Source organism: Ascaphus truei, chromosome 1 (genome assembly GCF_040206685.1).
Source record: "Ascaphus truei isolate aAscTru1 chromosome 1, aAscTru1.hap1, whole genome shotgun sequence".
NCBI lineage: Eukaryota > Metazoa > Chordata > Amphibia > Anura > Ascaphidae > Ascaphus > Ascaphus truei.
The window spans coordinates 550,369,452-550,383,415 of NC_134483.1; the positions used below are offsets into that span (position 1 = coordinate 550,369,452).

General features: G+C 55.3%; 1 protein-coding gene across 2 annotated transcripts in view; it reads left to right on the forward strand.

The window, feature by feature from the left end:
• LOC142468142 (uncharacterized) overlaps positions 1–13,964 on the forward strand; it is a 493,482-nt gene that overhangs the window by 473,078 nt on the left and 6,440 nt on the right. Inside the window, exons 1-2 of one of the 2 annotated variants that reach the window (XM_075574318.1) lie at positions 511–697; positions 12,748–12,946. The exons of the other annotated variant lie outside the window; for it this stretch is intronic. Of the exons in view, the coding sequence (XP_075430433.1) occupies positions 12,869–12,946 (78 nt within the window). The 5' untranslated portion in view covers positions 511–697; positions 12,748–12,868. Of the gene's footprint in view, positions 1–510; positions 698–12,747; positions 12,947–13,964 lie in introns of those variants that run through there. 2 annotated transcript variants of the gene reach the window in all.

The window sequence follows — 13,964 nt, forward strand, 5'->3', positions numbered from 1 at the left end:
CCTCTCCTCCCCCAGCATCTCACTGCTCCCCCTCTCCTCCCCCTCCCCCCCAGCATCACACTGCTCCCCCTCTCCTCCCCCCCCAGCATCTCACTGCTCCCCCTCCCCCCAGCATCTCACTGCTCCCCCTCTCCTCCCCCCCCCCAGCATCTCACTGCTCCCCCTCTCCTCCCCCAGCATCTCACTGCTCCCCCTCTCCTCCCCCCCCAGCATCTCAATGCTCCCCCTCCCAGCATCTCAATGCTCCCCCTCTCCTCCCCCCCAGCATCTGAATCCCCCAAACAATAATCAAATTGATTGCATCAAATTTCCGGAAGTGCCGTCACGGCATTTCCGGTTCCGGCGGAGCGGGCTGTCCCCGGGTACAGGGCTTTGGTGTCACAGGGCTGGGGTGGAACGCAGGGCTTGCGTGTCACAGGTTAGGCGGTGGAACGCAGGGCTTGCGTGTCACAGGGCAGGCGGTGGAACGCAGCGTCAGGAGACGTCTTGGCTGAGGTAAAAAAGGTAAAAGCTTTAACATGAGAAACTTTTTCTCCTGCAGCTCAGACCGTGTCATTTATTTCCCCTGCATATCCCGCAGCAGGACTACAACTCCCAGAAGCCCCTGCGGCGGAGAGAGCGTCAGTGCCTGCATGGACTACAATAGTGTCAAGTGGCCCGTTACAGCCACAGCGCACGGACGCCCACAGGAAAGCAGGTATGAAGTGATCAGATATCAATATCTCTCATATATATATATATATTTATATATATATATTTCCACAGTAATGCAGGGAGTAAGTGATAGATATATATCTTATATATCATATATATATATATATATATTCCCCCACAGTAATGCAGGTAGGAAGTGATATAACTATATTTAGTATAGCTAAACAAACCTACTTTTCTTCACTAATCAGCATGCACAAGTCTAAGCCTCAGCTGCCTCTCCTTCCTCCATCTCCGCTCAGGACTTTGCTGACTATTTTAAGGAAAAGGTGGAATCCATACGTCAGAACATCCCCTCTGTTTCTTCCTCCCATCCTACACCTCTTCCTAACTCTCCTCCTGCCTTCCTTGACTCTTTTTCCACTGTCTCAGAGGAGGATGTGTCGCTGTTGATCGCCTCTTCTCCCTCTACCACTTGCCCTCTTGACCCCATTCCCTCCCATCTCCTAAAACCTCTAGCTCCTACTATAATCCCTACGCTTACACACATTTTTAACTCCTCCCTCTGCTCTGGGACCTTTCCATCCTCCTTCAAACATGCAACAGTCATACCATTACTCAAAAACAGCAAGCTTGACCCTGCCTGTCTTTCTAACTATCGACCTGTCTCCCTCCTGCCTTTTGCCTCTAAACTCCTTGAACGTCTTGTATTCTCTCGCTTGCTCCATTTTCTCAACACCTATTCTCTCCTAGACCCTCTACAATCTGGCTTCCGCACTGCTCACTCCACGGAAACAGCCCTCACTAAAATAACTAATGACCTCCATGCTGCCAAAGACAGAGGTCATTACACTCTGCTCATATTACTCGACCTCTCTGCAGCATTTGACACCGTGGACCACCCTCTTCTCCTTCACATTCTCCATACTCTTGGTATTTGTAACAAAGCTCTATCCTGGATCTAAACCTCCCTCTCCCATCTGACTTTCAGTGTCTCTTCTGCTAACATGTCCTCCTCTATCGATCTCTCTGTGGGGGGTACCATAGGGCTCTGTCCTGGGACCTCTTCTCTTTTCTCTGTATACACTCTCTCTAGGTGACCTAATAACATCTCTTGGGTTTAAATATCACCTCTATGCTGACGACACACAAATTTACTTTTCAACCCCCGACCTTACACCTGCTGTACAGACCAAAGTTTCTGAATGTCTCTCTGCTATATCATCCTGGATGGCCCTCCGTCGCCTTAAACTCAACATGGCTAAAACAGAGCTCCTCATACTTCCTCCCAAACCTGGCCCTACTACCTCCTTCCACATTACTGTTGGAAGTATCATCATTCACCCAGTATCACAAGCACGCTGCCTAGGGATCACACTCTCTCCTCTCTCACATTCTCCCCTCACATTCAAAACGTATCTAAAACCTGCCGCTTTTTCCTCCGCAATATTACAAAGATACGCCCTTTCCTCTGTTGCTCCACTGCTAAAACTCTGACCCAGACCCTCATTCTCTCCCGTCTCGATTACTGTAACCTCCTGCTGTCTGGCCTTCCTGCCTCTCACCTGTCTCCCCTACAATCTATCCTAAGCGCTGCTGCCAGAATCACTCTACTCTCTCCTAAATCTGTCTCCGCATCTCCCCTCCTGAAATCCCTCTCCTGGCTTCCTATCAAACCTCGCATCTCACACTCAATTCTCCTCCTCACTTTTAAAGCTTTACACTCTTCTGCTCCTCCTTACATCTCAGCCCTAATTTCTCGCTATGCACCATCCCAACTCTTGCGTTCTGCTCAAGGATGTCTTCTCTCTACCCCCTTTGTATCTAAAGCCCTCTCCCGCCTTAACCCTTTCTCACTGACTGGAACGCCCTTCCCCTCAGTACCCGACTAGCACCCTCTCTATCCACTTAAGACACACCTACTTAAAGAAGCATATGAGTAGCACCGTGGATCACACTATACACATGATACATAAAGCTTGGCCCTCTGCAGACGCACTTAGCAGAATGCCCTCTTGCTGTCTCTGTACGTTCCTACCAATTAGATTGTAAGCTCCTCGGAGCAGGGACTCATCTTCCGAAATGTTACTTTGATGTCTGAAGCACTTATTCCAATGATCTGTTATTTGTATTTCTTATTTTATATGATTGTCATGTGTATTACTAATGTGAAACGCTATGTACACTAATGGCATTATATAAATAAAGACATACAATATACACAGTAATGCAGGGAGGAAGATATATATATAATATACACACACACACACACACACCACCCCACTATAACCCAGTCCAAGACAATATAAAATAGAACAGCAAAATCAATCCAACTGGTGTAGCTAAAGGGAAGGCTCTCAGGACTGCTGCCACTCCGTCGCTGGGTGATAGAAGTACACGGAGAGGTTCCACAGCGGAGAGTACAGACAGGAAAACGCCCGATGCGCACGCCCCGGGGAAAGCAGGTGGTGAAATGTGCGTGTGGACTTTTTCCTGTCCGTACCCTGCAGTATCCCTGACCCTGCTATACGCCTCCGCTGTGGAACTTATCCGTGTACTTCTATCACCCAGCGACGGAGGGGCCGCAGTCCTGAGAGCCGTACCTCCAGCTACACCAGTTGGATTGATTTTGCCGTTCTGGACTTTCAAGTTTGGCTGTAGCTAAGTATTAGACTTTATCCTATACAGGCATACCCCGCTTTAAGTACACTCACTTTAAGTACACTCGCGAGTAAGTACATATCGCCCAATAGGAAAACGGCAGCTCACGCATGCGCCTGTCAGCACGCCCTGAACTGCAATACCGGCTCCCTACCTGTACCGAAGCTGTGCGCAAGCGGGGAGACTATAGAGCCTGTTACAGATGCGTTATTTACATCAGTTAAGCACGTATATAACGATTGCAGTACAGTACATGCATCAATAAGTGGGGGAAAGGTAGTGCTTCACTTTAAGTACATTTTCGCTTTACATACATGCTCCGGTCCCATTGCGTACGTTAATGCGGGGTATGCCTGTATGCATATTAATTCATACCAGGACTCACCCTTTCACTAATTGGAATGAATGCTGCTGCGTCAGAATTTCATCACTGATATTGCTGAATAGGAATTGGTACATTTCTACAGGACTCATTAGTCTCTTAGACTGCACTTATAGTCGCTGGAAAATAAATCCATTGTCGCCGTCGCAAGCGCTTATAGTAAGTGCGACGTGGTGGCGCGAATTTCTGAAACCGGTCAAATTTGATTTTTCAGAGGCTGCCGCCACATGAACCAATCAAAGACCTGGTTGCCGGAAAGGCATCACTGGTGTCGCCGGCACTATAAGCTCGGCCTTAGTCAGCCATTAGTGTTTATAGCCTGTTTTATCTGTGTGGATTTGTCCTGCATTAATACTCTGCCATAGATAGGGAATGATATCGTTCCATCAGGCTGTTTTGTGTGAGACCGGCCGCTGGAAGTGGTGGGAGGCTGAGCACGTGCCCCCACACCTCGGCCGCTGGAAGTGGTGGGAGGCTGAGCACGTGCCCCCAGACCTCGGCCGCTGGAAGCGGTGGGAGGCTGAGCACGTGTCCCCACACCTCGGCCGCTGGAAGCGGCGGGAGGCTGAGCACGTGCCCCCACACCTCGGCCGCTGGAAGAGGTGGGAGGCTGAGCACGTGCCCCCACACCTCGGCCGGTGGAAGCGCTGGGAGGCTGAGCACGTGCCCCCACACCTCGGCCGGTGGAAGCGCTGGGAGGCTGAGCACGTGCCCCCACACCTCGGCCACTGGAAGCGGTGGGAGGCTGAGCACGTGCCCCCACACCTCGGCCACTGGAAGCGGTGGGAGGCTGAGCACGTGCCCCCACACCTCGGCCGCTGGAAGTGGTGGGAGGCTGAGCACGTGCCCCCACACCTTGGCCCGTGGAAGCGGTGGGAGGCTGAGCACGTGCCCCCACACCTCGGCCGGTGGAAGCGGTGGGAGGCTGAGCACGTGTCCCCACATCTCGGCCGCTGGAAGCGGTGGGAGGCTGAGCACGTGCCCCCACACCTCGGCCGCTGGAAGTGGTGGGAGGCTGAGCACGTGCCCCCACACCTCGGCCGCTGGAAGTGGTGGGAGGCTGAGCACGTGCCCCCACACCTCGGCCGCTGGAAGTGGTGGGAGGCTGAGCACGTGCCCCCACACCTCGGCCGCTGGAAGTGGTGGGAGGCTGAGCACGTGCCCCCACACCTCGGCCGCTGGAAGTGGTGGGAGGCTGAGCACGTGCCCCCACACCTCGGCCGCTGGAAGCGGTGGGAGGCTGAGCACGTGCCCCCACATCTCGGCCGCTGGAAGTGGTGGGAGGCTGAGCACGTGCCCCCACACCTCCACGCCGCTGGAAGGGGTGGGAGGCTGACCACGTGCCCCCACACCTCGGCCGGTGGAAGCGGTGGGAGGCTGAGCACGTGCCCCCACACCTCGGCCGCTGGAAGCGGTGGGAGGCTGAGCACGTGCCCCCACACCTCGGCCGCTGGAAGCGGCGGGAGGCTGAGCACGCGCCCCCACACCTCGGCCGCTGGAAGCGGTGGGAGGCTGAGCACGTGCCCCCACACCTCGGCCGCTGGAAGTGGTGGGAGGCTGAGCACGTGTCCCCACACCTCGGCCGCTGGAAGCGGTGGGAGGCTGAGCACGTGCCCCCACACCTCGGCCGCTGGAAGCGGTGGGAGGCTGAGCACGTGTCCCCACACCTCGGCCGCTGGAAGCGGTGGGAGGCTGAGCACGTGCCCCCACACCTCGGCCGGTGGAAGCGCTGGGAGGCTGAGCACGTGCCCCCAGACCTCGGCCGCTGGAAGCGGTGGGAGGCTGAGCACGTGTCCCCACACCTCGGCCGCTGGAAGCGGTGGGAGGCTGAGCACGTGCCCCCACACCTCGGCCGCTGGAAGAGGTGGGAGGCTGAGCACGTGCCCCCACACCTCGGCCGGTGGAAGCGCTGGGAGGCTGAGCACGTGCCCCCACACCTCGGCCGGTGGAAGCGCTGGGAGGCTGAGCACGTGCCCCCACACCTCGGCCACTGGAAGCGGTGGGAGGCTGAGCACGTGCCCCCACACCTCGGCCGCTGGAAGTGGTGGGAGGCTGAGCACGTGCCCCCACACCTTGGCCCGTGGAAGCGGTGGGAGGCTGAGCACGTGCCCCCACACCTCGGCCGGTGGAAGCGGTGGGAGGCTGAGCACGTGTCCCCACATCTCGGCCGCTGGAAGCGGTGGGAGGCTGAGCACGTGCCCCCACACCTCGGCCGCTGGAAGTGGTGGGAGGCTGAGCACGTGCCCCCACACCTCGGCCGCTGGAAGTGGTGGGAGGCTGAGCACGTGCCCCCACACCTCGGCCGCTGGAAGTGGTGGGAGGCTGAGCACGTGCCCCCACACCTCGGCCGCTGGAAGTGGTGGGAGGCTGAGCACGTGCCCCCACACCTCGGCCGCTGGAAGTGGTGGGAGGCTGAGCACGTGCCCCCACACCTCGGCCGCTGGAAGCGGTGGGAGGCTGAGCACGTGCCCCCACATCTCGGCCGCTGGAAGTGGTGGGAGGCTGAGCACGTGCCCCCACACCTCGGCCGGTGGAAGCGGTGGGAGGCTGAGCACGTGCCCCCACACCTCGGCCGCTGGAAGCGGTGGGAGGCTGAGCACGTGCCCCCACACCTCGGCCGGTGGAAGCGCTGGGAGGCTGAGCACGTGCCCCCACACCTCGGCCGCTGGAAGAGGTGGGAGGCTGAGCACGTGCCCCCACACCTCGGCCGCTGGAAGAGGTGGGAGGCTGAGCACGTGCCCCCACACCTCGGCCGGTGGAAGCGGCGGGAGGCTGAGCACGTGCCCCCACACCTCGGCCGCTGGAAGTGGTGGGAGGCTGAGCACGTGCCCCCACACCTCGGCCGGTGGAAGCGCTGGGAGGCTGAGCACGTGCCCCCACACCTCGGCCGCTGGAAGCGGTGGGAGGCTGAGCACGTGCCCCCACACCTCGGCCGGTGGAAGCGGTGGGAGGCTGAGCACGTGCCCCCACACCTCGGCCGCTGGAAGTGGTGGGAGGCTGAGCACGTGCCCCCACATCTCGGCCGCTGGAAGTGCTGGGAGGCTGAGCACGTGCCCCCACACCTCGGCCGCTGGAAGTGCTGGGAGGCTGAGCACGTGCCCCCACACCTCGGCCGCTGGAAGTGCTGGGAGGCTGAGCACGTGCCCCCACACCTCGGCCGCTGGAAGTGCTGGGAGGCTGAGCACGTGCCCCCACACCTCGGCCGCTGGAAGTGCTGGGAGGCTGAGCACGTGCCCCCACACCTCGGCCGCTGGAAGTGCTGGGAGGCTGAGCACGTGCCCCCACACCTCGGCCGCTGGAAGCGGCGGGAGGCTGAGCACACGCCCCCACACCTCGGCCGGTGGAAGCGGCGGGAGGCTGAGCACGTGCCCCCACACCTCGGCCGCTGGAAGCGGCGGGAGGCTGAGCACGTGCAACCACACCTCGGCCGCTGGAAGTGCTGGGAGGCTGAGCACGTGCCCCCACACCTCGGCCGCTGGAAGTGCTGGGAGGCTGAGCACGTGCCCCCACACCTCGGCCGGTGGGAGGCTGAGCACGTGCCCCCACACCTCGGCTGGTGGGAGGCTGAGCACGTGCCCCCACACCTCGGCCGCTGGAAGTGGTGGGAGGCTGAGCACGTGCCCCCACACCTCGGCCGCTGGAAGTGCTGGGAGGCTGAGCACGTGCCCCCACACCTCGGCCGGTGGGAGGCTGAGCACGTGCCCCCACACCTCGGCCGCTGGAAGTGCTGGGAGGCTGAGCACGTGACCCCACACCTCGGCCGCTGGAAGTGCTGGGAGGCTGAGCACGTGCCCCCACACCTCGGCCGCTGGAAGTGCTGGGAGGCTGAGCACGTGCCCCCACACCTCGGCCGGTGGGAGGCTGAGCACGTGCCCCCACACCTCGGCCGCTGGAAGTGCTGGGAGGCTGAGCACGTGTCCCCACACCTCGGCCGGTGGGAGGCTGAGCACGTGCCCCCACACCTCGGCCGGTGGGAGGCTGAGCACGTGCCCCCACACCTCGGCCTCTGTAACTGGTGGGAGGCTGAGCACGTGCCCCCACACCTCGGCCGCTGGGAGGCTGAGCACGTGCCCCCACACCTCGGCCGGTGGGAGGCTGAGCACGTGCCCCCACACCTCGGCCGGTGGGAGGCTGAGCACGTGCCCCCACACCTCAGCCTCTGTAACTGGTGGGAGGCTGAGCACGTGCCCCCACACCTCGGCCGCTGGGAGGCTGAACACGTGCCCCCACACCTCGGCCTCTGTAACTGGTGGGAGGCTGAACACGTGCCCCCACACCTCCTGGGTTATTGTTACTATACTTTCACTTTGAATCATTCAGGTGTAAGCGACACTTTCGCTCAGTTTAGGGATACTGCGGATTATTTAATATTTTGAGTGTTTGTGATCTTATTAATAATTGTGATATTTTTTTTGTATACCAGAGGGCTTTATTGAGAGATTTTTCTTGTTTTATATATATCTCTAAAAGGAAAGTATGTATGTATGTATGTATGTATGTATATAAACACAAAAAGAAAAAAGAAGGGTCAAAATAAGGGAGCACTCAAATAGTATGTAATATAAAAATTAAAAATGGACTTTATTAGCAATGCATCATAAAAACACAAGAGACAAACTCAAACACATACCACATGAAAAACTGCTGCAAAATATAATTAATAATAACTTAACACAAATCAACCCCTAACCTGGAAAGACCAAATAGTAAGAGTTCCAACAGAACATAACAGAACCAGGGGAAAGAAAATTCCCCTAGTAGTGTAACAAAGATCGGCCGATCAAAGTGAGAACTCAACAGATAATATAAATGGACAAACCAGAGCGCAGAAAAATTAGTCAAAAAACTGTGAATCAGATATCAAAGACATTACAAATATAGCATAGAATAACACAATAACATAACAGTCACAGAATAATAATTGCCGGGGGAGATGTGTAACATGCAGCAGAAAATACCCAAATGGCTTAAAAAATAATAATAAATAATGAGGGTAAAGCCACAAGGGTAAGTTTACAAAAGACCCTGTGAAAGATGCTGGAACAGCCTAATGCTGATGGTAAGTAGCAGGTAGTATTGAGATGTGACCTGACAGCCCAGCAACAGTGGACACTAAAGCATAGGGCAAATAAGGCAGTGAGGAAGTCCCCTTAGGCTGACAGCCCAGCAGCAGTGAGCACTGAAATGTAGGACAAGTAAGGCAGGTAAAGCAGCAAGTCCCCATGGGCTAGCAGCCCAGCATCAGTAAGAACTGCAAGCGTGAGGCAGACAAAGCAGCACAGTACAGACCAGCTGCAGGAGTCCCAGCACAGAGAAAATAACATCAGTGTAGTCCACACGTTCCACACGGGTCTGGGAGTCTAGGGGTAGTGAGAGGGTTGTCTCTGCTCCGCTCCGCTCCTACGGCCGTTTCGCCAAAAAGACTTCTTCCGGGAGCTACTGGGCTGTCAGCCTAAGGGGTACTCAGTGATTTAATCAGCCGAGGTTCCTGCAGGGAAATGTGGCTGGAGACGAAGGCTGGGAGCGTGGAGGTGTTAAAGACATTTGGTGAGTGTGAGAGAGTGGACAATCAGGTCTGCTCTGATTTGGCCAGCAGCCCCTGTCCCATGTAAATGATAGCCACATAGGGCTATATAAGTAAGAGGCATCAGAGAGAGACTATCTGAGAGACATTCTGGGAAGGCGTTTGGATCTTGACTGCAACCAGTTGGAGATACATGTCAGAGGCTCTGCTGTGTGATCATCACTCTGATATCCTGGACAAGAAGCGGACAGGGCAAGTCTTCTTGAAGCAGGCCCCTGCACCTAGCGAGGCTAGAGACTGCTCCCCAGCCCCCTGCACCTAGCGAGGCTAGAGTCTACTCCCCAGGCCCCCAGTTGGTATTTTATCTTGTTCTGTGCATCTTTGTTTTGTCTGCTGGCGTGCCAGAATAAACCTAATTTTATTCAACAACTTTGTCCCGTCTAGTGATACCAGTGGTTTCGGTGTAAAAGTACTAGCCTACCGTGACAGAAATCATTACACATAGCTTTTATAAGCTGACTGTCTTTTCTAAGCTGCATGGGGAACAGGCTACCTTACAAAATGGGGAATACATTTTACTTTACAGGGAATAAAGTGTTGTTATACATGTGTAAAGTTACCACATCCCTGTCCCCCCTTTTATACAGTTTTCCCCTTTAAACTCCTGTTCCCAAAGTCTCGGTCCTGCAGCTATTTCCTATGAGGGGTCCTAAACACACAGGACACCCCCAGCTTATAAACTCACAGGGGACAGTTTAAGGGAGCCTGGTTACAGGGGATACGTTAATACACTTTACTGACCCCAAGAGCTGACACCGCCCATTACACACGGATTTTAGGGGCAGCCACCTTTTATTATGAAGGCCAGCTACCCCTACCGTCACATCTCCTCAAGATGAAGGCTCCAGGACAGTCACCTTACCAGGTGGCTTCCTGAGCCGGAAAGTCCTTGAGATCTCAGGGTCGAGGCAGAGACCTTCTGGCCGGTAAAGTCCTCCAGCATTGCTGTACTCCTTGCCCTCCAAAGTCTAAGTTCAGTAGTGCAAGGCTCCACTGCAGCAATAAGCCCGTCTCCCCCCGCCACCCTTACTACCCACCCTCTGGTGCTGTGATCTCTGACCACCTGGGGTCACACAGGGCTGCAAGTCTCTGTTGCTCCGACTGCACCAAGGCAGGTCCACAGAGCCTGAAACGCTGTTCCACATTCGGGGTACCAGGCTGCCAGTACCATAAGCCGCTGCTCAGTCACTTCAGTCAGCGGGTCAGTCAGTGCACTATAATGGGTCACTAAGTCTCGGTAGTACCCCTACGCTTACCTGATCTCCCCCTCTATCCTCTCCCTTCCACAGAGCCACTGCACATAGTCTCGTGGAGGGGCTGCTGACCCTCGGTGTTGACCGGGTAATCAACCCACTGGGTCCCGCTCAGCTCATCCGTAGCAAGGACCCCATTTCTCTCTAACATCTCTCGCTTCCACTCCCGCTGGGTAGCTGCGACCTGGGGAGCTATCTCCCCCTGCTCCACTGAGCCTTCTACCCTGGCTACTACCAGGACATCGGGCAGAGCCTGGCTCTCCCGATCTCCCAGCGGTGGGCTATAGACAGCCATCACTGCCGCTTCACTTTCAACCTCTTGCTGGCAGTACTCACCTAGTCCCGGCTGCGGTCTCCGGGGAGCTCTCACACTGTCCCCCAGCCTGCCAGCTTGCAGGCATCCCAGGCGCGGTTAACAGACGATGCTTCCGGGGATGCCTCCAGCCCGCAGAACGTTTGCACTGGCTGGGCTCGGGTGCGAGCAACCCCCTGATGCCCTGTCAGTAGGATCTCCTTCTCCCCTGCACAATCTGTTCCCTACCCACCCAGGGACTCCCTAACTGTCCCCCTCTCAGTCTAGAGTCTGGCCAGAGCAACCAGGGCTGGTACCCAGTACAAAATCACACTGGGTCCGGGGAAGAGATCGGGCATGATCCTGACAGCCCGAGTTCTACTGCCCTCGAGATCAAGGTCTGCCCGCACCACCTCCCCGGGACCACTCGCTGAGCTCCGGCCGTCCACCCTCCGTCACACTGTCAGGGTAATGGTCACAATGGGGGTCAGTATATACATAGCGACACAGGGCTTGTTCTGGCTTACCTGCCTGCGTACAGTAATGTAGAGCAAAGGAGCACAGCAGAAAAAAGGTCTTCCAAAGGAAAAAATAATTAGAGGGCAACTCCAGAATGAAGGTTTGAACCTTTTTACTTTCATTCTGGGAGTTGCCCTCTAATTATTTTTTCCTTTGGAAGACCTTTTTTCTGCTGTGCTCCTTTGCTCTACATTACTGTTTGCTGCTTCTACCCTGCAGGATTGCACGCTTCGGAACACTGCAATATTGGACCCATTCTGGATACCCCCAAGGGCAGGTAATGGGCTTTAGCCCTTATATGTACCTGTGGTCCTATTATTGGGGAGGTTTATACATAGAGAGAGGTCTACATACAAAGGCCATTGGTTGTGGTAGTCAAGTGGACACAGCTAGGTCATTTGTCCCTCTGTATATGAACATTAAGCTACTTAGGGCGTTTACAGTGTGCCAATTACTGTTTCAATAACAATTGTGTGATATACTATATTCAGAGCACACACTGACATATGAGCACCATTTCTTTGCAATCTTTTACCTGCCTGCGTGTCCCCATGCGCGTAGGCTCCAAATGCAGGGGAGCGATGATCTGTGTGGTGGGCACCAAAAGCTGGGGAGCAAAGCCCACTGTGGGGGGCGGCAGTTGCAACTGCACCTCCGCCTGGGCAACTGACCACCTTTTTGGCTCTCTGTGACTGGGTCACAAGAGCATCCTCCCCTGGTAACTTCACCGGCATGCCCATCCGTGGGAGCCGGGGCTCTGGACAGACCATTTCAGGCTGCCTCAGGATCCCCCAGCCCTTCCGTCTGCTGATTGCCTGGGACCCCTGAACACAAAACGTCTTCTTTGTGGCCTGCTTGGTCCTCCCGCCCAATGGCTGCACTCTGCTGCCTGCCGATGAGCTCCATAGCTGTGCCGCTGGCTGAGTTCTCTTCTGGAACTGCTGCACGGCCACTAGGTTGTCCATCCTCTAGCTGGGGAGCGTTGTCCCAACCTGGGAATATTCGATCGGTGGGTACTGGGCCTTACAATAAGGTTCAGGACTTGCTTCTCTGCATGGGCACACAATCTGCCGCCATCTTGGTGACCATGAGACAAGGCACCCTCGTGGCACCTCCCTCAGCCTGCAAGAGGGCTCTCGGCTGACTCCTACACAGCTTGGTGGCTCAAGAGGAGTCGGCTACCGGGAGTGCTTGGCTCCCTCCCACTGCAGGGTGACACAAGATACACAGACCCTCACAACTGTCCCTCCCACTGCAGGGTGACACAGACAGGACCCACAGTCTCTCACATCTGTCCCTCCCACTGCAGGGTGACACAGACAGGAGGGACACTTATCCGACTGTATCCTTTTCTGTCACTGCAGGGTGATATATACATCCCTCTCTCTCTCCCCTTGTGTAGGATGATATTGCTGTGAAATACAAGTACAATATATATCAGTAACTGCAGAGGTCACCACAGGGTGAGACACTTCCACACGGACCAGAGACCATTCTCGGAGGATCTGACTAACTCACTGATCATGAACAAGGACAACAAGCAGATAACTGAGATGATCTTGGATCACACCCTGAAGATTGTCTACCTGCTGACCGGAGAGGTGAGAGCTGCTGGTGACTGTCAAAATGACACCTCTCTTATCTCTTTCACTACAGCCGACACCTGTCTCTGTTGGTAACATGTCTTCGTCTTCTGTTAATCTGTCTTTTGGTATCTGTTCTGGGACACCTCATTTTTTTTCCCCCTCTCTTTCTACACATTATCACTTGGTGACCTCCATCAACTGTTTTCGCCTTGGGTATCATCTCTATGCAGATGATATGCAGATATCTAACCACCCCTTCCCTCACACCTGCAATCCAATGATCTTGGTATAAAAAGGTGTTAATAAACCTGGTCTCCCGTGACAGTGACTGACTGCCTGGGTGAGTGACTGCCTGGGTGGGTGGGTGACTGACTGGGTTGGTGAGTGACTGTCTGGGTGGGTGGGTGACTGCCTGAGTGGGTGGGTGGGTGGCTGACTGGGTTGGTGAGTGACTGCCTTGAGTAAGCGGGTGGGTGACTGCCTTGAGTAAGCGCACTGTAACGCGCGAAACGTACGTCGGGGTAGCGTGGCGTCAGCCCGTTGACGATCACGCTGTGCTGTTTGGAGGCAAGGTCTGCTTCGGTTACGCTCCTGGGCTGCAGCTTTTCACATGCCTACATACACTGTATGCTTTCAGGTTGTATACTTACCCTATTGTATGACCTGCTTTGATCCTGCTGGTGGCCATAAGCACTGTCTTGCTGCCGAAGGCTCTGCATGTTGTTCTCTTGTTTGCACAGCCTTGTGCACAGCTTATATGTGACTGTACACCTGATTGCAGCATTATTGTTGTTGTTTGTGCTATTTAAGCATTATAACACACTACTTACCTTGCTTGCCTTCATCCAACGCATGGGGATTTTATCTATGCATTTTTATGGTTTTTCGTCGGGTTTTAATTTATTATTGGTTTAATAAAACTTTATTATTTTCGTGTACTTTAGTGTGACCTTAGTGGCTGACCCCATTGAGGGGTTAGGCTATTTTGGCTTTCATTGAGCTGACACTATTATTGTTAGTGTCGCCTATTTAG